A 23,603-nucleotide genomic window follows, 5' to 3' on the forward strand; every position below is an offset into this window, starting at 1 on the left:
CTCCAACACTTGGAGACTAAATAATATGCTATTGAATGAAACATGGATAACAAAAAACATCAGGGAGGAGATTAAAAAATTCTTAGAGGTCAATGAGAATGATGATACAACATATCAAAATCTCTGGGACACTATGAAAGCAGTACTAAGAGGAAAATTCATTGCATGGGGCGCATTCCAGAAAAGAATGAAAAGTCAACAATTAAATGACCTAACATTACAGCTCAAAGCCCTACAAAAAGAAGAACAGAATAACAGCAAAAGTAGTAGAAGACAGGAAATAATTAAAATCAGAGCTGAAATCAATGAAATTGAAACAAAAGAAACTATTCAAAAAATTGACATAACAAAAAGTTGGTTCTTTGAGAAAGTAAACAAAATAGATAAACCCTTAGCCGCACTAACAAAGAGAAGGAGAGAGAAGACTCAAATTACTAAAATACATGATGCAAAAGGAAATATCACAACAGACACCACTGAGATACAGAACATAATGAGAAGCTACTTTGAAAATCTGTATTCCAACAAAATAGAAAGTACCGAAGATATTGACAAATTTCTAGAGACATATGCTCCTCCCAGACTGAACCAGGAGGACATACACAATTTAAACAGATCAATATCAAGCAATGAAATAGAAGAAGCCATTAAAAATCTACCATCCAAGAAAAGCCCAGGACCAGACGGATTCTCAGCCGCGTTCTACAAGACCTTCAAAGAAGAACTCATTCCAATACTTCTCGAAGTATTCCAGGAAATAGAAAAGGAGGGTACCCTACCAAACTCATTCTATGAAGTTAATATCACCCTCTTACCCAAACCAGGAAAAGACACATCAAGGAAAGAAAATTTTAGACCAATATCCTTGATGAATATAGATGCTAAGATCCTTAACAAAATATTGGCAAACCGTATCCAAAAACATATTAAGAAAATTGTGCACCACGATCAAGTGGAGTTCATTCCTGGAATGCAAGGATGGTTTAACATCCGTAAATCAATAAACGTAATCCATCATGTCAATAGACTTAAGGATAAGAATCATATGATTATTTCAATTGACGCAGAAAAAGCATTTGACAATATACAACACCCCTTCATGCTGAAAACACTAGAAAAAATAGGGATAGTAGGAACATACCTGAACATTGTAAAAGCTATTTATGCTAAGCCCATGGCCAACATCATTCTTAATGGAGAAAAACTAAAAGCATTCCCTTTAAAAACGGGAACAAGACAGGGATGTCCTCTTTCACCACTTCTATTCAACATTGTTCTCGAAACTCTAGCCAAAGCAATTAGGCAGACTAAAGAAATTAAAGGGATACGAATAGGAAAAGAGGAACTTAAGCTGTCACTATTTGCGGATGACATGATTCTATATTTAGAGGATCCAAAAACCTCCTCCAGAAAACTTCTAGACCTCATCAATGAATTCAGCAAAATAGCAGGCTATAAAATCAACACGCATAAATCTACAGCATTTTTATACGCAAGCGATGAAACAGCTGAAAGGGAAATGAGGAAAACAACTCCATTTGCAATAGCCTCAAAAAAAAAAATAAAATACTTGGGTATCAATCTAACCAAAGAGGTAAAAGATCTCTACAATGAAAACTACAAAACACTGAAGAAAGAAATTAAGGAAGACCTTAGAAGATGGAAAGATCTCCCATGTTCTTGGATAGGCAGAATTAATATTGTCAAAATGGCCATACTACCAAAAGGGCTATACAGATTCAATGCAATTCCAATTAAAATCCCAATGACGTACCTCACTGAAATAGAGCAAGCAGTCATGAAATTCATCTGGAAGAATAAGAAACCCAGAATAGCTAAAGCAATCCTTAGCAGGAAGAATGAAACAGGGGGTATCACAATACCAGAACTTCAACTATACTACAAAGCAATAGTAACAAAAACAGCATGGTATTGGCACCAAAATAGACAGGTAGATCAATGGTACAGAATAGAGGACACAAACACAAACCCAAATAAATACAGTTTTCTCATACTAGACAAAGATGCCAAAAATATGCAATGGAGAAAAGATAGCCTTTTCAACAAATGGTGCTGGGAAAACTGGAAATCCATATACAACAGAATGAAACTAAACCCCTATCTCTCACCCTGCACAAAACTCAACTCACAATGGATCAAGGACCTTGAAATCAGACCAGAGACCCTGTATCTTATAGAAGAAAAAGTAGGTCCAAATCTTCACCTTGTTGGCTTAGGATCAGACTTCCTTAACAGGACTCCCATAGCACAAGAAATAAAAGCAAGAATCAATAACTGGGATAGATTCAAACTGAAAAGCTTTCTCTCAGCAAAGGAAACTATCAGCAATGCAAAGAGAGAGCCTACAGAGTGGGAGAATATCTTTGCCTCTCATACTTCAGATAGAGCACTAATTTCCAGAATATATAAAGAACTCAAGAAACTCTACACCAAGAATACAAATAACCCAATCAACAAATGGGCTAAGGAAATGAACAGACACTTCACAGAAGAAGATGTACAAGCAATCAACAGATATATGAAAAAATGTTCAACATCTCTAGTAATAAGAGAAATGCAAATCAAAACTACACTAAGATTCCATCTCACCCCAATTAGAATGGCGATTATCAAGAAGACAAGCAACAATAGGTGTTGGCGAGGATGTGGGGAAAAAGGTACACTCATACATTGCTGGTGGGGTTGCAAATTAGTGCAGCCACTCTGGAAAGCAGTGTGGAGATGCCTTAGAAAACTTGGAATGGACCTACCATTTGACCGAGCTATCCCACTCCTCGGCCTATTACCCAGAGGACTTAAAATCAGCACACTACAGAGATGCAGCCACATCAGTGTTCATAGCGGCTCAATTCACAATAGCTAGACTATGGAACCAACCTAGATGCCCTTCAATTGATGAATGGATAAAGAAACTGTGGTATATATATATACAATGGAATATTACTCAGCTATAAAGAATAATAAAATTATGGCATTTGCAGGCAAATGGATGAAATTGGAGAATATCATGTTAAGTGAGATAAGCCAATCTCAAAAATCCAAAAGAGGAATGATCTCACTGATAAGCGGATGATGACATTTAATGGGGGGTGGGAGGGGGACAAGAATGGAGGAAGGAGGGACTGTATAGAGGGAAAAGAGGGGTGGGAGGGGTGGGGGGAAGGAAAAAATAATGGAATGAATCAAACATCATTACTCTATGTAAATTTATGAATATGCAAATGGTATGCTGTTACTCCATGTACAAACAAACAACATGTATCCCATTTGTTTACAATAAAAATAAATTTTAAAAAAATATAAAAAAATAAAGAGGCAGTGCAAAGAGAATACAGATGCAGAGAGTCACTGCATGTGGTCAGGTTTTGGCTAAGTAGATGTCAGAATTGAAGAACCCTGACTGAGGAGGACTTCAAGTGGGCAGCATCCACAGCAGGAGGATCTGAGTCAGGAAAGTTGGGAGTTTGTCACCTGGTTATCTTCTGGGCAGGGCCACGAGGAGTATACCTGAGTGGTCTGTGGCAAAGAGACAAACCAGTGTGCCATGTTGCATTCTGAAGAACCTCACTTTATCTGTGTCTGCGTGTCTGGCTTAGTGCGGTAATATTAGGTGTGTCTGATAAGTCCAGATATGTCTAGTTATGCCCGATAACTGGCAGTCATTTAATTGTACAAATTATTTTGACACGTTATTTTTCACCTTTGTCATCCTGAGTCACTCCAGTTGGGGTCTGCTCTTCTTGTCTTGACTTACTCCATCCTGGGTGTTCTGTGCACTAACATATGATTGTATGCTAAGGAAACTGAATTTTCTCTTCTATTTATTTATTTTTTTTGTCTTTAACAAGTGTCTTTATTTTTTCTTTAACAGGAGAGGAAAAGGATGGGGTGGGAAGTAGGCAAGGGTGGGAGACAGGTCCCCCGTGGGCCAGCAAGGAGGGGCTTTGCATCCTAGGCCGTGGGGGACCTAGCAGGGAAGGGGTGCTAGCTAGCATCAAGGGTCAGCACTGCACCTTAGAGAGGCTACTCCCCAGAGCTCATGGCAAGGACACTCTCTGGCTGTGGCAGGAAAGAAAAAGGGGACCAACAATCACTGTTTGACTGTCAAAGTCAATAGCAGAAGATCCCTGAACAGAGACACAGCCTGCAAGTGCCCTGTGTTCTTGGGCAGAGAGACAGCCGTGGAGTTGGGTGCTCCCGGAGGCTTCCTGGAGTCCCTTTGCTCCAACAGAGACAGAGAGCCCAGCGTATCACAGCATTGGGGTACAGAGATGAGTATGACTGAGGTCCCAGGAAAAGGGATAGAGCCACGGCTAGAAACATGACGAGAGCTGTGGAGAAACGCGAGGGAGAAGGCAGTCTGTTCTGTCGGCCAGCGGGGATGGTGGCACTGAGGGCCGGGTAGCAATTCAGGAAGGAGAGCCACTCCAGGGAAAGGGAAGGACAGGTGCAAAGGTTCCAAGAATGAAGGGCCAGAACCCTGTGACTCATGAGGCCTTGGAAGATGGACTAAGTAGGGAGCAAGGGACAGGGGGATTTGGGAAGGACACGGGAGAGGGGGGCAGGGTACACATGCATACAGTCACCTCCCAGAACTTCTCTGGGTATCCTCATCTATAAAATGGGGATAAAATGTTCCCACACGGTTGATGAGAACTGGCCTGAGGGCCCAGGGAATCTTCAGAGTTCCAGAAAGCTCTTCACCAAGGCCCAGCTCCAGGCTCCGCGTTCTTTCCCTGGTTACAGCCTGCCAAACCCCAGCGGCAACACAGCCCTCTTCCTTGTGGCCTGAGTTGCGACCAGACAAGGCTTGCCCCTCTGGGACTTCCACAGACTTCCACTCACTCCACCTTATCCAGGAGCATACATTAGCTATGTGACCTTGCAGAGCACAGAGCCCCCTGGGGACCTCAGATCCCCCGTCCAACTTCATAAGGTACTCCCTGCTCCGCAAGAGCACTTCAAAATAGGAACGGCCAGTGGCTGTGCCATCTATGGTGTGCGCGTTATGAGAGAGTGTCAGAGTAGTGGTGTCTCTCACGGGGACAGGAAGAAACGCCTTTGGCTTCCAAAGACCTGGCCTAGGCGTCCTAGTCCAGCTCTTCTCAGGCTCTGTGAGTACCGATGCCTCTGAGCCCCACGTAGGAGAGAGGCTGCTTACTTGGAAGAATTACAGCGAGGATTCAACCGGTGGTGTAGGGAGGAGACATTCGAGCAAAAATGTGACAAGGTGAGCGAGTGAGTCAAGCCGATGTTTCTGGGCTACAAACCCAACCCTCCTGTGGGGGAATAGCACATGCCCTGAGGTAGGTTTGGGCCTCGTTTTGACAAGGGACAGCAAGTAAACCAGACCAGCTGGAGCAGGAGGAGGAAGGCAGAAGTGTCTGGAGGGAAGGCCTGAGAGAATGGCCAGGTCCCGCAGGCCTGTGGATCTCATCCTCTGACTGAGGAGGGAACCCCTCGGAAGAGCGTGGGGCCTTGTCCAGTCTTACCAGGATCACCTGCTGCTGCGTTCAGGAGCCACTGACTGGAGAGCAAGAATGGAGGGGGCTGTGGCTCAGTGGAGGAGCTCTTGCCTAGCATGTGTGACGCACGCGGCTCCATTCTCAGCACCACATACAAATACAGGTCCATCGACAACTACATCAGTCATTTCCTTGGATGTGGCAAAACTGATCAGACACTCAAGTTGGCTGTCATTGTAGGAAAAAGTGGGCTGGGACAGACTGGCAGTCTGCAGGAAGAGACGACTCCCTTCAAGAGCTGTGCCTCTAGAGAAGAGCTGTGTGTTCTGATTTTCAGAGAGCTCTTAAGTCCACAGCTTTGTAGACTTGTACAGCCATCTTGCTGGCCCAGCTGAAAGTGACTGGGCATGGTGGCAGCAGGGTGGGGCTGGCCTCTCCTGCCGGGTTTCCCTGCCATGCAGCACACGCCCTTCATGGTCCGTGTCCACCAGCACCCCTTGGGGTCTGAACAGGATTCTGACTGCGGCTATGCCACTCAAACGTCACGTTCAAGCTCCTGATGATGCAGAAAGGGACACACACCTGCACGCTACCTGAGAGCATGTGTCTTTCTGATTTTTCTCTTCTAAATAATCATACCTGAAATTTAAATTAGGAGATGATTGTTCCCTCCATGGTGATCAACACAAGCGGCTATTAATTTCTATCAAGGGACTCGAATTAGTTTTATTCAGAAAACATTTACTGAGCTTCAACTTAATGTCAGCATTTTGGGGATATACCATTATGGCCCTGGAACTTAGAGTCCACATGGTGCCTAGAAGATAATTTGATGGTAAAGAGTCATTTCCCTGTATTATTTGGAATATGCAGACTCTCCAGACCGTTACCATTTCTCTTAACTCTGCTGTCAGTCAGTGTCTCTGCATCCTCCACCCGTACTTTGTTGTGGTGGCACCAAAGTGGAATATAAATACTTAAGACAAATGGTTAATGCAGATAGAATTTTCTTTTTGTTTTAAAACAGTAGTCTATTAATTTTAAAGAGGAACCAGAGCTCTGTGTGTGTGTGTGTGTGTGTGTGTGTGTGTGTGTGTGTATGGCATATGGCGGCATGGTAGTGTCTGAGACATAAGAGGTACTTAGTAAATGCTGCTGAACCCAATTTTCCTTTTGAAATTAACTTATTTTAAAGCAGCAATTTAGAGAAATTAAAATGTTTCTTTTCAAACAGTCTTTGGAAGATCTTGTGTAGACTTAATTACTAACTCACATTTAAATGATCAATAATATAATGAAATCCAAAATTGGAAAGTGTCTGCAAACCACAGGTAATACAATAGTCTGTTAATAAAGACTTCTTTTACTAATTTGAAATAGGAGAGCTTAATATCAAAGGAGGAAACCACAACTCAGTACAGGTTGAGCACTCCTAATCTAAAAATTCTAAATTCAAAATCTGAAATTTGGGGGCTAGGGTTGTGGCTCAGTGGTAGAGTGCTTACCCTAGCATATGTGAAGCACTGAATCCAAGCCTCAGTACCGCATAAAAATAAATAAATAAAATAAAGGTATTGTGTCCATCTACAACTAAAAAAATATTTCTTTTTTAAATCTGAAGTTTTGAGTGCAAACATGACACTTTCAGATTTTCAGATTTTGAAGCAAAATTTTGGGATTAAGGATGCTCACCTGGTAAAGTTTTGCAAATATTCCAAAACAAAAAACTCTGAACTCTGAAACACTTCCCAGACATTTCAGATAAGGGAAACTCAACCTGAATTTAAAATTAAAAAGCAGAATTTAATAAGTAAAGGACAGTTGCAGTATTAAGAAAAACAAACCAATGATCTTTTGAGAAGATCTTTTTTTGCTGGCTACACTGATTACGTGGGGCAGTGAGTGTAAACAGCCTTGGAAACCTTAAGCTGGAATGCAGCTTGATTTGGATTAGCTGACTTTCAGAGAGTACTGCTGGTGGGTTTGAAAGTCAGGTTTACTGAAACAAAATACCATTGATTAGTTAAATTTAAAATAGGGTCTGTGGTTACTTGTTACTGTGGTTATAGAACAGTCAGTCTTTTCCTGGGAGTGGGGACTTTTCAGTTGTACATTGTAATGGATACAGGCTACAGTATATACAAGTGTGTTTTTAAGTGTGTGTAAATATGTAAGAATGTAATTGTGAGCATTTCTCCTAAGCTTTTCTAACTTTTTTTTTTCATACCGAGGATTCAACCCAGAGGCACTGTACCACAGGGCATGTTCCCAGCCTTTTTTATGTTTTGTTTAGAGACATTAATTTGCTGAGGCTGGCCTCAAACTTGCAGTCCTCCTTCCAAGGAGCTGGGATTACAGGCGTACACCATCACACCTGGAAAGCTGTTCTAGCTTTGATTATATATGAATTTTAATAGATTTAAGGAGATTGGCATGTTAACATTGATCACATTTAATGAACACCTGCATAGGAACCTTGTTTAAAAGGAATCCTTTTGTTAAGCAGGAGGCCAACAAAACAGGAGGTCCCAGGGACCAGAATGTCCTGTAACTAAGATCAGAAATACCTTGGACAGTTTTCTGTTGTTGTTTTGTTTTGTTTGTTTTTGTGTGTGTATGTGTTTTAATTGACACATTTTCATTTACTATTATGAAAGTGTAAAATTTCTGCACTCCTAAGATACTATTTTAATATAGTATCGCCTCTTCTAAGAAATGTGAAGGGTTATGTTTTATTCATGGAAATATTAAGGACAGAAAGAGTGGACATATTTAAGTGTTACAAAGTTCTTTGATAATATAGAAAAGTATTTAAAGATGAATTTTCCTTTTTCTTTTTTCCTTTGTAGTCAATTGGTGTCAACACTGGTTTGAATACTTTCCTAATCCTCCTATCAATATTCTTAGTACGATAGAAAACATTTTAGCATTTCATGACAAGGAACTGCTGCAGCACTTCATAGATCATGATATAACATCTCAGGTAAGAAGTATAAGGGTTTTAGAATAACATAACTTATTTGAGGAGTTAACATTGATTCTGGTATAAATGAAACAGTATTTTTGTGAAGGCATATAATAAAAAACATAGTAAGCCAGGTGCAGAGGTATATACCGGTAATCCCAGCCAGTCAGGGCTGGTCTAAGACCCTGTCTCAAAGTTAAAAATTAAAAGGGCTGGGGTTGTGGCTCAATGGTAGAGCACCTCTGGGTTCAATCTCCAGTACTGCAAAAAATAAAAATACAGTTTTAACAGTATACCATTCTTTATAATTAGACTGCCTTCCTTAAAGTCTAGAAAGAGTTGGTAACACATGTGCATGTTCTGACTTCATCTGTTCCTGTATCATCTTCCTTCTGCAGTGGTGTTCACAAGATCAAATGAATGGCTGCCCAGAATAAAAACTATTTGGGCTACTCAGATATTACCATGTAGCAGAATATATGGATAGATCTTTAAAAACATTAAAATTCTAAAAATATTCAGTGGGAAATGACTAGTAATATAGGCTTTCAAGTGTTGGAATATTTTAGCTATAATTGCAAATACTATGGTATTTAAGCAACTGAGAGAACAGCAAAAGGGACTACATTTTGTATTTCTTGAACTCAGAATATTTTCTTGATTTTTTCTGGATTGATGCAGTGCTGCTTTGTTCTTTCCGTAATTATAAATGAAACACATTTTTCAGTGTTTCTAAACTTAAAATCTGCTTGGTTTGAAATCACATTGTTGGAACACTGTTTTGACTTATATCTTAAGCACACTGTTGATCCAGTGTTTCATTGAGTTAGCTTTCAATCAACCCGCTTCTGTAATAAGCACAGCACCTAATGTTTTGACTTGCTTTGATGTGAGGACCTATACTCAAGGTGGATTTCGTTTTGGAGCAGTACCCCAGTAGTTTGGCAGTGTTTGTTGACTTGAGGTCTGATTTTTATTTTATTTAATTTTTTTTCCTTTCCCTTAATAGTCTTTTTTTTATTATTATTATTTTTATTTTTTTTTGGGTGCTGGGGATCGAACCCAGGGCCTTGTGCTTGCAAGGCAAGCACTCTACCAACTGAGCTATCTCCCCAGCCCCTCCCTTAATAGTCTTAAGACTTCTAATGTTGAAAACTTGCACAAATTTGTGTGGAACAAAGCCTAGAGAAATGAAAACTGTAGATTGAATAGAATCTATCCTAGTGTGATAGAAGAGAGAAAATTTTGGTGCCATAATTTCTCTCTTCATTGGTGTTGGACTTAAATCAGTTGAAATGTGTTTCTGATCACCATTTAAGTTTCAATAAAAGTTTGCTTACTAAAAAAAAAAGAGTTCTTTAAGGTAGTTCTTTTCATAATTATGTATTTAACAATGATTTTCACAGTTTGAATGTAAGAAAATATTATCAATGATTTTATTTTGATTTTTCCTTAGAGAACTAATAAGTTTTTCCATATTTATTTTAGCTCTACGCTTGGCCTCTTCTTGAAACTGTGTTCTCAGAAGTATTGACAAGAGAGGAGTGGCTCAAATTGTTTGACAATGTCTTTTCCAACCATCCCTCCTTCCTGCTGATGACTGTGGTAGCCTACAACATTTGCTCTAGAGCGCCTTTGCTCAACTGTACTCTTAAGGATGATTTTGAGGTAAGTAACTGTTCTTAACAGGTTCTCAAATTTTAGTTATTTCAATTGAAAAATATAATAATTGGGCACCTACTGTATGTTAGGCAATGGTGCTTGATGATAGGAATATAAAAGATAACAAGTTGGACTGCATCCCTGACCTTATGTAGTTTGTAGGTAATTAAACAGTGACAGCAGGCTCTTGATCTAAAATCATGGTATCAGAAGAGAATCATGACAATGCTGGGGTTTTGGGTTTACATGTATTTTTCTTTTCTTTAATTAAAAAAAAAAAATTAGCACTGGCGATTGAGTTTGTGGGCAGGCAAGTGCTAAAGCCCATCCCCTGGTTTTGTAAATTTTTGCCTTTCTAAAGGATGTTGACTGTTTCAGTAGTCAGTTATTCTGTATATGATCTTATTGGTGACCCATCTGGCTCTTGTTGGTTGGGATGCTTATTATATGTACAAAATGGTGACTGAGAGTTCCAGGGCTTGGTAGGAAAGTGACTGAAAGAAAGCATTAGGAGTAGGTGGTTTTTTTTTTTTTTAATAGTTTAATATATTTTAATAGTAAACTTAATAGCACAGATGACATTCAACATCAAAAATGTTCTTACATATAGGACAACTTAGAAAAATATAGTGAATAGATGGAATCTACCACATGATAAAAATGCTGTTAACACCATTTAGTTGTTGTCAATAAGAAATTGATAAAAAAAATTTGAATGTGGGTATTGTCTGGAATGGAGGTAGTTTTAAAAAGATTCTCTTTTGGTGGATTGGATGAATTAGTTTGGGTTTTTGTATGTATATGTAACTCATTTTGTGATTCCTATCAAATTAAAATTTACTTTTACTTTTTGGTTACATAGACCATACATATATATTATAGAATTTGGATCTGCTAGAATAGGATAAAGGAAAACTATTTCAGATTTCTTTAAACTATACAGCTAATTTATTTTCTCATTTATTTATTTTGGATTTTGGATTGAATCTCTAAAAATCTAAGCAGTGGAAATGGTCTCATTGTTGAAGCATTCTTTTTTGTTTTTTTTTTTTTGTTGTTGTTGTTGAAGCATTCTTTTTCGACTATAATGGAAGCCTTCATTGTCAGTTAAAATGTAAACTGATTTCAAAATTTCATAATATAGTTATGGCATCTTATTACTTTTTTTTTTTTTTTTTTTTTAAGCAAAACTCTTTTTTTTTTTAAACTGGGATTGTACTCGGGCACTCAACCACTCAGCCATATCCCCAGCCCAATTTTGTATTTTATTTAGTTACAGGGTCTCACTGAGTTGCTTAGTGCCTCCCTGTTGCTGAAACTGGCTTTGAACTTGAGATTCTCCTGCCTCAGCCTCCCAAGCCACCGGGGTTACAGGTGTGCGCCACCATGCCCGGTACTTTTATTTTTATTTTATTAATATGGTACTGAGGATCAAACCCAGGGTTTCACATGTGCTAGGCAAGTGTTCTACCACTGAACTAAGTCCCAGCCCTCTTATTACATTTTGAAAATACAAAACTGAATCCTTATTTTAAAACTTGGATTAAGAAAACCTTCAGTGAATTTACAAATAAAAGGTCTAAATTCACATTTATATTTCTGAGCTCTTGGTTTTAATTCTGCCTCACAATTGCTTTGTTAGGTTAATCTTGATTTAAACATCAAGTTTTCTTACAGTATTTTTTTCACCATCGGAATAACTTGGATATAAATGTTGTGATTAGAGAAGTTTATCATCTCATGGAGACCACGCCTGCTAACATTCACCCAGACAGTATGCTGAATGTTTTTGTTGCACTGACAAAAGGACAATATCCAATATTTAATCAATATCCAAAGTTTATTGTGGACTATCAGACACAGGAACGAGAAAGAATAAGGAATGATGAATTGGATTACTTGAGAGAGAGGTAATCATGAAATACTTGTCCTTTGATAGAAATGAAATCCACTATAATTGTAAACCAGAAAGTTTTTAATGAAAACTCTATTAAATTGTTAAGTATTTTTTCAAAATCAAAGTTTGAAGTTGGAGATATCTTTAAAGATACTGAATTGTTAATCTGGAAGTAGTCAGTTACTGCATATTAGTCAAGTATACATTTGGGTTTTGATTGTCTTTGGACCAAATTACTAAACTTTCTTATTTGAATTTTCATAATAATAAATATTGTCTACTTCAGGCAGACAGTTGAAGATATGCATGCTGAAGTAGACCAGCAAAGAATCAAAGATGAAGCCTGGTACCAGAAACAAGAACTGCTTCGTAAAGCTGAAGAAACAAGAAGAGAAATGCTCTTGCAAGAGGAAGAAAAGATGCTGCAGCAAAGACAGAGGTACGTTACCTCTGAAAAAAATCTGAGCCACGTGAGTTAGTTGAATAACTTCTTCCATTTCTCATATAGGAGCAATGCTATATGCAATTACCAGCTTAATATCCATTAAGCAACTATGTAAGTTAATAAAAAGAATATATACCACTTTTCAAAAAATTGGTATATAATAAAATATAATTCTAAAGCTATGTTGAATATGATATAACTTTGCATGATTATTCAGAATTACTGTGAAATCTAATGTACCTTGAAGGACATTACCTAGAAACATTACAGTAGGCAGAAATGCTTTGTAATAGAATGCTAGGTAAATCACATTTGGTGGAGTGTAATTTTTTAAATTATGTTTTAAACATAAGTATGTGACCTGACAATTGAAACATATAGTAGTTTCAATTATATTATGCATCTAATGTGCTAGAGAAAAGGGGAAGAAGTAATAAATGCTTTTTCAGAAGTTCGTTAACAAGGTAAAAATATTTAATAACAATTATGGGATAAGCATTTAGACTAAACCTATTTGGAAACTCATTTCTGTGTTTATTGATTTTTTTGGGGGGGTAAAACTTTATGAAATAAAATTCTAGGTTAAAAGGAATTACAGAACTGAACTATTAGCATTCTATTAAAATTCTAAAAGAATAAGCATAGCTCATGTTTGGTAACACTGAAGGATTTTTGGCATTTTTCCTTCATATAAAGGTTGTCAGCTTATGTTGGAATGATCTGACTGTCAGACCTGTTAGCAACATGAGTATGAGAAGGATAGCCCATGGTGTGTGGGCTGCTTGTCCTCTCCACGCAGACATGTGGACTTGTGTAGCTGGGCGTCCTTCACTTACATGTTAGAAACACAGCTATGTTACAGTGGCACCAGTTAAATGGGCCGGGGGCATCAAAATAAGTAGCAGCTTGTTATTATTGTGAAAAATTAAGTCTATATTAGGAAATGATCCTTTTGATGTATTTTGTATTTAAGACTAGCTGCTGTGAGAAGAGAGCTGAAGATAAAGGAATTACACTTACAAGATGCTGCTCGAAGGCGTTTTCTGAAGCTTCAGCAAGATCAACGGGAAATGGAACTGCGAAGACTGGATGATGAAATTGAGAGAAAGGTTTGTTAGTCTTAGTACTCACACTTCATAACCCTTTCAGTCTCACTTAAATGTAGTGTACACCTTCAAATTAAATCACACTCCTGTAAGCCATAAAGAATTCTGACTGGCCCCTTTAATTTTATTTACTTTAACCCTCATCTATTCTTATTCTCTGTTATATTTCATTAATGACTAAATATTTTAGAAATGTCAGGAGAATTAGTCAAATCAACTAGTGTCCTTGCGACTGTTTCTCCAAAAGTAAAAATGTGTCAGTATCAGTTAATCATTAAGTTAATTGTAAATTGGGGAAAGATTCCTTTTTAATGTAAATATTTATGCATCATCAATATAGAATTTCTGATATAAAATATAGAGTTAAAAATGGACCTTTTCCCTGCTTCATCTTTTCATCTTCAGAGATAAACTGTTTAAAAATAAATTGATTGCACAGCTTTTTGGATCTGTTTCTATACATGAGAAGTAATTGCATGTATATTTTTCTATATTTATATAAAAAAATTAAAATGGGATTATTTTCCCTACAACTTGTTTTTATACCATGCCTTTAAAAATGATATATATTGAATATCTTTTCCTGTGGCTATATGAGTATCTTTTTCTGTTTTTGTGATTGCTTACTATTTCTTTGATGAATATACCATAGTTTCTTTAATCCTTTGCTATGGGGCATTTAAGTTATTTGCAATGTTTATTTTACAAAACTGTGCTACATTGTACATTTTACACATAAAAGCAGCTTACGCTATTTTAATCTTAAGTTTGAAATTTCCATGCCCTGGAGGAGTTTGTTTTGGAGTACATCAGTCTTAATATTTGCCAGCCTAATAGGTGACAAGTAGTTTATATTAATTTGCCTTTTTTTGTCATTAAGGTTGAGTATCTCTTTATTTATCTTCCATTTGTAAAAGAACTATAAATTGCATCTTCATATCATTTGTCCTTTCTTTTCTATCAATTTGTCTTTTATTTATTTATGTATTTACTGGGCCTCTGTGTCCTTTGGGGCATCATTATACAATAGAAATATGTTGTAAGCCACGTACCATATTAAGTTTTCTAGGGTTGTATTTCTAGTAAGAAAAAAATGAAATTAATTTTCATTATTTTAATTATTCAACTCAGTGTATTTGCAAATCAACACTTCAGTATTTAATTGGTATAAAAACATTTTTAGTGGACTTTTTTTTTTTATCTTTTCTTTTTAACTAAGGCTTTGAAATCCAATATTCATTTTACACATAACAACACACCACAATTTGGACTAGTCACATTTGTTTGCATATTGTCTGTGGATGCATTTGTACTATAATGGCAGAGGCCAGTAGTTGTGACAGACACCTAATTAATGGTCCACGAAGCCTAAAGGATTTACTGTCTGGCCCTTCACAGAAAGTTTGCCAACTCCTAGTGTGTCTGAAAATTGAGTGTAAGGAATGAGTTAGGTAGTAAGCTTTCTTCTTTGCAAAAGGCGCATCCCTTGTCCCAGAACTGTCAAATGTTAGTCGTCATTTGCCAGTGGGTAGTACATATTAAAATCCCTCCTATACTTGATCTTCTCTCTTGCTCTGTCTGTTCCTAAGCCAGTACCATGCTGTTTCAATGTGTAATATTTGTGATATTCTACTACCGAAACCTGGTTACCACTCATCAGTCTTCCTTTTCAGAGTTTCTTCAGTATTTGCAGATGTTTAGCACTCCAAACAGACTGAGAATTTTATCACTCTCTGAATCCTCACCTCCACACATCCTATTGAAATTTTTATTAGGATTACACTGAATTTAATTTAGGGAGTTTCAGACATAGATTTTATAAAATACTAAATATTTTAAGTCTTTGAAAGTATTTTTAATTCATCTGTATTAGAAATCTATTTTCTGCTTTTTAGAGCATAATACTTTTTGTTTTGTTTAAAGCTGATTAATTTTTTTTTTTTCAAAACCAGAGATTGAACCCAGGTTGCTTAACCACTTAGCCATATCCCTTGCCCTTTTTATTTTTTATGTTCTCACTAAATTGCTTAGGGCCACACTAAATTGCTCAGGCTGGCTTCAAACTCGGGATTCTCCTTGTGATCCTCCCAAGCTTCTGGGATTATAGGCATGCACCATGGCATCCAGCTAAAACTAATTAACTTTTAATTGACTTTTTTATTCTTTTATATGTTCTCATCTAGTAGATCAAATTAATATTTCATTATTCTCAAAGAGTATAAGTTTTTTCCCAAAAGTAGGACAGACTTAGAACTTTCATATCTTTATTTCCAGTTCTGGAGGCCAGGCAAGGCATTTTTTTGGTCAGAGTATCTTAATGTCCTTTCAGCAGCATGATCCAGCCTCCACCTGCTTTTCCAGCCCCCTGCTCTTCCAGCTGCCTGTTCTAACATGCTTTTACCCTTCCCAACTGAAAACGCTCCTCTCTGACTCCAGCAGGAAAGACTGCTTGAGTCCAAAATGACATGTATATGTGACTTCAGACATCTGTTAGCAGCAAATTGATCTGTTTTTGCTCTGGCACATAGCTGTTATGTCACTGAAAATTCATAAGCAGTGAGCTTCTGTAGCTGAAATTCTTAAAAGGCATCATATGCTGTGCCTAACAGCTCCTCTACTGCTCTTGCTTCATAGACTCAAGCCTCCCACCAGCTGCTTCCCCAGTTACCTCCTAAGGTGAACTAGCCTTTGTTTCTCTTACCCCTGGAATGTGTGTTTTTGCAGATTCTACTATCTTCTCATTTTTATTGCTTCTCCTGTTATGGGTATTTGATAGCATGGCTTTTAATCAATAGTATGTAACACTTGGTATTTGAAGGTGGAAATTCAATCATATGTTTGTTGAATAAATGAATGGTTATAATTTGTTTGTTGTTTTATTTTAAATACATAAAGTGTATTTTATTCTCACTGCTAAAAATAATTGGGGCTTTAGGCAGCCAAATATTTAAGATGAGTTCTAAGATTCTCTCAGTGTCCAGTCTGAACTCTTGATTATATAGGAGGAAAAGCTTTCAAAAAACCAGATTTTAAAGAATGATTAATTCTAAATTAGCTAGGTTTGTCTGATCAAAACACACATAGGTTGAACAGTTCACAGTAAATTTCAGCCTGGAGTTATTAGTTGTCAAATTGAATTATAAAAAGTATAAATCAAAAAGAACATTAAATAAACATTATATTTCATAAGATTAAATATTCTGTAATTCTTTTTTTTTTTTAAGTCATAGATAGACACAATACCTTTATTTTACTTAGTTTTATGTGGTGCTGAAGATGGAACCGAGTGCATCATACATGCCAGGCAAACACTGAACCACTAAGCCACAACCTCAGCCCCATATTCTGTATTTCTATAAACACCAAATTTAACTCACTCAAGTTTTTCTAACTCAGTATTGGTTACTGTAGTATGGTAAGAACTGCTGTCTCTTCTTCCACTCTGTGTAAATGAGTCTATGGCAATTTTGTGATTTTTTTTTTAAATTAAGTTTAACTTTAACTTGGAGATTAGTCCTAGACTACACAGTGAATATTAATATATTGTCAGTTACTCTGGTTTCTGAAACCAGTTCCTGATTTTTAAAAAAAATTTTTTGGTACCAGGGATTGAACTCAGGGGCACTTGACCACTGAGCCACATCCCCAGCCCTATTTTATATTTTATTTAGAGACAGGGTCTCACTGAGTTGCTTAGTGCCTCACTTTTGCTGAGGCTGGCTTTGAACTCAAGATTCTCCTGCCTCAGCCTCCCAAGCCTCGGGATTACAGGTGTGCACCACCATGCCCAGCAATTCCTGATATTTTAAATACTGTTATTGAGTTGTTGAGATTATAAGATTACTAAATTCCTTCAAAATTATTTTGTGAATTATTTTTGATAATTGTGTTTGTTTTTTGGCCATAGGTACAAATGAGAGATCAAGAAATTGCTTCCACAGCCAAAGACCTAGAAATGAGACAGCTGGAACTTGAATCACAAAAAAGACTTTATGAGAAGGTATAAATAAGTTATTTCCAATGTAAGAAAAGCAGAGTTTGTACAAAACCTTTTTCAGCTATATTTATTCGTGGTTTCATTTTGAAAATGTTCATTTTGAAGTAGCGTATAGTGTCATCCAGGATTGTAAAGTAGCCAGAAAGTCTGAATGTACAGTTTGTTGTAATTCTTTAATTCATGTTTCTGTAGCAGTTTAGCCTCGTGTCTGAAGCACCAGATGTAAGTCCCAGACTTTGCCTCAGGATCTTTTACCACCAATTTACCAAGTTTTCCTACATTTGTGTAACTAACTGTGAAATTATCCCAATACAAGTTGATCATTCTTAATCCGAAAACTCAAAATCTGAAGTGCTCTGACAGCCAAAACATTTTAAGTGCCAACTTGATGCTCAGAAAATTTTAAAGTTTGGAGCACTTTGGATTTCAGGCTTTCAGATTAAGGATGTTCAACCAGTAAAGTTTATGCAGTATTCCAAACTCCAAAAAACTCCAAAATCTGATGCACTTCTGGCCTTGAGCATTTGGAATAAGGAATGGTCACCCTGAACCTTTCAAGGATGTTGTGAGGTAACGTGGCAAGAACTGTAAAGTACTTTAAATTTGAATCTTCTGGAATTAGATCAGCAAATACCTGCTTAGTACATACAATTCAGTTTTTATACCACTGGGGAAAGCTGTGTTAACATTTTTTTGATTAAAAACTTTTTGTTACTCATTTGTTTAGTGTTGAAACCATAAGTTTTTACTTCCTTCAGCCCCTTAAAGTCAAAGTTAGACTTCGAGTTTGAAATTAACTGCAGGTTCATAACAGGTAACATACACAAGATTGTTATCAACATTAATATTTAAAACATACCATCCATTTATATCTGTAATACTTTTTAAGTTTTTCTATAACTGAACAAGGAATTTCCAGTTTGGCTAATTTCCTATGATTTTAAATTAGATGTAATTAATTTTGGACTAAGCTAGAATTTACTTTTTGCTATCTTTCCTTTAGGAGTAAGGGAATGAAATTTCAGAATAACAAATTTTGCAAGAAAAATCCTAAAACTTTCAAGATCTTTTTCTCTGAGCTGGATGTGGTGCCACACACCTGTAATCCCAGAGGGCTCTAGAGGGTAAGGTAGAAGGATTGTGAGTTTAAAGCCAGCCTTAGTAACTTAGCGAGGCCCTAAACAACTCAGCAAGACCCTGTCTCTAAATAAAATGTTAAAAAGGGCTGGAGATGTGGCTCAGTGGTAAAGTGCCCCTGCGTTTAATTCCTGGTACAAAAAAAAAAAAAAAAAAAAAAAGAAAGAAATTTTTCTCTCAGATTTCAAATATTAATATTTTGCTAAATTTTCTTTTTTCTTTCCATCAGTACCCACATACACGTTTTCTTTTCTACACTATTTATGAGTAAGTTGTAGACATGACACTCCTTTACCCCTAAGCACTTGGAATCCTCTTACATAGTTGCAATACAATTATCAAAATCAGGAAATCAACATAATATTACTTGATATATAAAGACCCTTATTCAGATTTGATCGATTGTCCCAAAACCATCCGTTAGAGCAAAAGAAAAATATAAGATCCATTTTTCCAGGTGTCTCGTGTCTTTACTCCTTTTAAACTCTTTCTGAATTTTCCTTTGTTTGTCATGACACTTAACGGTTTTTGAAGCACATACACTGTATATGTTGTAGAACGTCCCTCAGTATTTTCCCATTGTGTCTTCATGGAAAGATTCTAGTAATGCACTCTTTTTGGGGGTGGGAGGGTAACCAGGGATTGAACTCGGGCACTAGACCACTGAACCACATCCCCAGCCCTATTTTATATTTTATTTAGAGACAGGGTCTCACCGAGTTGGTTAGTGCCTCACTTCTGCTGGGACAGGCTTTGCTTGACTGCCTCAGCCTCCCAAGCCTCTGGGATTACAGGTGTGCACCACCATGCCCGGCAATTCCTGATGTTTTAAACACTGTTACTGAGTTGCTGAGATTGTAAGATTATAGTAATGCACTTTTTGGCAGGAATGCCATGTAAGTGATGCTGAGTTGCTTTCTGAGTATCAGATTAGGAGACAAACGTTTATTAATCCCGTTTTACTATCTTTTGAAGGGAATGTTTATTTAAGCAAATCTTCAGGGTTAGAGAAGAATTAAATTAAAACTAGTAGGTAAAAATCCTAAAATTTACCCTCTGTTAGATACAAATATGCTGCTCCCACTTTTTTTTTTTTTAAGTGACTTTAGTGATTAACATTATACTTGCCAAATTTCTCTCTTACATTATGTCAATTAAATGTCTATTTCCAAAGACTTTGGGCAGGGGAGGTGACTGAGCATTGAACCCAGAGGTGCTTTACTACTGAGCCACATCCCCAAATCTTTTTATTTTTTGTTTTGAGACAGCATCTCACTAAGTTACTCAGGACCTCACCAAGTTGCTGTCCTTGAATTTACGATCTTCCTGCCTCAGCCCCCGGAGTTGCTGGGATTATAGGCGTGCTCCACTGCCTGGCTTCTAAAGATACTTTGTTCCAGAAGGCAGAAAATATCATGATTACTTCAATGGGAAATATAAGCTCAACATTCTGTATACATCTAATTTGATTTGTGTTTTGGTTTTGGTTTTGGTTTGGTTTGGTTTGGGTTTTGGCAGTACTGGGTATGGAGCCCAGAGCCTTGTATGTGCTGGGCAGGTTCTCTACCATTGAGCTATGCTCCTGGTCCTGATTTAAAAAAAAAAAAAGAATAAAACGAAGCATAAAAGGGGCTGGGCTATAGCTTTGTAGTATATCTTTTGCGTAGCATGTGTGAGGCACTGGGTTCGATACTTGCACCACATAAAAATAAGCAAACATCTGTAAATATAAAAATAAAAAAACTGAGCATAAAGACCAGTAAGTAAATTCTGACTGTGATCCAGATCCCTTCCCTTCATCTTCCAGGACCTTAATTTAATGAAGTGGTTTTTGTCCTTCTATCTTTCACATGTAACAACCTTCTCCATGGAATACTAACAGTCTTGCAAAGATCATTATGAAAATTGTAAATGAGCTACTATGTGTATGTATGTTCCACGCTCCCCAAGACCATCCTCAGGTTCACTGATTGGTTAGGACTCACAGAATTCAGGAAAAGTTCTGACACCTAGGTTTTATTGCAGTAGAAGGATACAAAGTAAAACCAACAAAGGTAAAAGGCAGGTAGGTGGAGTCCAGGAAAGAGCAGGCAGAGCTGGCAGCTGGCTTCGCCTTGCAGTTGTGCAGACAGTACTGAATTCTCCTGGCATAGATATGTAACAGTTGTATAGAGAAGAGCCTTCTGGGAGGCTCACATAAGCCTTGTCTCAGGTTTCACTGGGGGTCACCTAAGCAAGGAGTACCCGTGGCTGACCTTAGAACTCTTTCTTCAGCCCCTCCAGAAGTCAGGCTAATACAGCCTGGCCCATGGCTCCCACCAAATCACGTTCCAGTAAACCACGTGGCATGGCCAAATCCCCAGTAATACAAAGACAGCAGGCAGAGTGATCCAAGAACTGAGAGCTTATCTGCAGGAGCTGGTCAAGAGCTAGTCTTTTCTTGAAATGTGCAGGGTTTGAATAACTCGGACATGCTGAGTTAACCCTTTCCTGCTCAATGTCTGATACATTCTACATGCTGTGGAGATAATAGTTTCCCTCTTCCTCCTTGGCCTAAAAAACACTGTAATTAAAAAAAAAAAAATGAATTGACAACTTCCTTCACCCAGTATGCTCCTTCGCACCACCAGCCTGTCTTCCTTCCTCTTTACTGTTGTAGATTTTTATTCTTTTCTTGTAGTTCTTTTTTGGTACTAGAGACTGAATCCAGGGGCACTGTACCACTGAGCCACATCCCCAGCCCTTTTATTTTTTATTTTGAGACAGGGTCTCACAAAGTTGCTTAGGGCCTACCTTAGTCTCTGAGGCTGTCCTCCTCTTTGTCTCCCCAACCACTGGGATTACAGGGCGCGCCACCATGCCTGGTCTTTTCTCCTGGTTCTTACTCTTTACACACACATGATTTTACCTTTTTATGGAGTTGCTAAAATTTCACGTTCTGCTTTTCTTTTTCACTAAATAAAATTCTTTTTCCGATAGTTACATATTCCTCATTGTTGTCATTTGTAGTGGCTATCTATGAGCTATAATTAATTCAAACCTTTTGTTTTTGTTGTTAGATGTTGAAATGGTTTACAGTTTTTGGCAGTAAATAGCTATGCACATGTATCTTTTCTGCATATAATTTTTAAATATTTTTATTTTAAAGTAATTATAAAGGTAATTAAACTACCTGTGAATAGTTAGAAAAGTAGGGGGAAAAAAAATCTCTCGGTCAACAAATAACAACAGCTGCTAGGCATGGTGGCTTATACTTGTAATCCCAGCTTCTCAGGGGACCGTGGCAGGATTACAAGTTCAATTGAAATTTTAGTGAGACCCTGTCTCACAATAAAATAAAAAGGACTCAGGGTATAGTTTAGTGGTAAAGCACTTGCCTAGCGTGCATAAAGCCTTGAGTTCAGTCCCCAAGGCAGGAAACTTCTAATATCATTAATAGTGATAAATGAGATTATTTGGACATATTTTGTTATTTTGCTTTTATAACATATCTTTGTGAAGCCCATTTGTTACCCTTCATCCCCCAACCACCATACCGGTTAGCATTTACCCCATTCCCCAGCCTCTGCAAACACTGGTCTACTTTCTGTCTTCGGATTTGCCGATTTTGGACATTTCACATAGGTAGAATTATACGGTGTGTGATCTTTTGTGATTGACTTCTTTCACTTAGCATGTTTTCAAGGTTCATCCATGTTATAGTATGAATCAGTACTTTTTGGCTAAATAATAGTCCATTATACGAGTACACCATATTTGATTTATCTGTTTGTCAACTTTTTGTAGGGCATGTGTATAGTTCTCTCAGAAAAATACCTGAGAGTAGAGAGTTCACATTTCTCTATTCTCATTTGTAGTTGTTATTTTCTTTTTTATTATAGCAATATTAGTGGGTATGAGGTGGTATCTTTGTAGTTTTTATTTCATTTTTCTAATGACTAATAATGTTAAGCATCTTGTCATATATTTTTGGTCTTTTTTATATTTTCTTTGGAGATAGTGTAGTTAATTTTGCATTATGCTTAAGTTGGACTTTTTTTTGTAAATAATCACATGATTGTTGTTAAGAACCATGTATTTTAAATATAAAGTGACAATTATGGAAATGAGATTGTCCCTGCCTCAGAGTTTGTTTGGTTTTGCTTAGTGGTTTTTTTGAACTAATTCTGTGATGTCTTCTCCTTGCTATGTGAAGCCCCTGAAGTCTCTCCTCAGCTTAGTGACTAGCTAATGATTGGACAGGTTTCCTTATTAGGGGTTTTGACCCAGAGAACCTCTGGTCTCTCCTGACAGGTGCTGTGTGCAAACTGAGGCACACCTTCAACACTCAGCAAGGCAGTTTGCAGGCCTGGCTTAGAGTTCACTTCCTGGTTGCACCGAACTTCAGACTCCCTCTGGTCTGAGCACACAGCCTGGATACATGCATAGCCTTACATGTGCAGGTGGCCTGCTAAAGTCCCAGGATGTATGGGAGTTTTTCAAGGCCTTCTGCAGACATCTGAGTCCCTGGTTTTTCCTGTTAAGCTTTTTGATTGGCCTATCGTGTGCTCTAACCATGATCCACTGCCTCCACAGCCAGGATGTTCAACATCTAATTGTTTTCTACAAATGTCCCTGGGAAACAGGCTGGTCTTACTAGGTGAGTTCTGAGTGAGGTGGTGTGAAGACAGCATGTGAGTGGAATCTTGCAGGGAACCCCCAGGTAGGTTGGTGATTCTCAGGGAATGATTTGAAGGGGCTCCAGCCTCATCTTACCTGCTCCATTGGTTGCCATGCTGCTGGTTTTCAAGGCTAATGTGAGCTTGGGAGACAGGTGGGAATCAGAATAACACAAGATAAAATAACAAAGAGCTTGCTGTTCTTAATGAAGTTCAACATTTTAATGAATAAGCACTCCACATATTGCTA

At 37.6% G+C, this 23,603-nt stretch overlaps 1 protein-coding gene across 1 annotated transcript in view; it reads left to right on the forward strand.

Annotated features, from left to right (window-relative positions):
• The window catches only part of TBC1D31 (TBC1 domain family member 31), a 99,473-nt gene that overhangs the window by 60,595 nt on the left and 15,275 nt on the right, over positions 1 to 23,603 (forward strand). The window contains exons 12-17 of the mRNA XM_079144048.1: positions 8,336 to 8,469; positions 9,940 to 10,119; positions 11,791 to 12,023; positions 12,297 to 12,449; positions 13,429 to 13,564; positions 17,469 to 17,561. Of these exons, the coding sequence (XP_079000174.1) occupies positions 8,336 to 8,469; positions 9,940 to 10,119; positions 11,791 to 12,023; positions 12,297 to 12,449; positions 13,429 to 13,564; positions 17,469 to 17,561 (929 nt within the window). The remainder of the gene's footprint in view (positions 1 to 8,335; positions 8,470 to 9,939; positions 10,120 to 11,790; positions 12,024 to 12,296; positions 12,450 to 13,428; positions 13,565 to 17,468; positions 17,562 to 23,603) is intronic.

Source organism: Sciurus vulgaris (assembly GCF_902686455.1).
Source record: "Sciurus vulgaris genome assembly, chromosome: 1".
Taxonomy (NCBI): domain Eukaryota; kingdom Metazoa; phylum Chordata; class Mammalia; order Rodentia; family Sciuridae; genus Sciurus; species Sciurus vulgaris.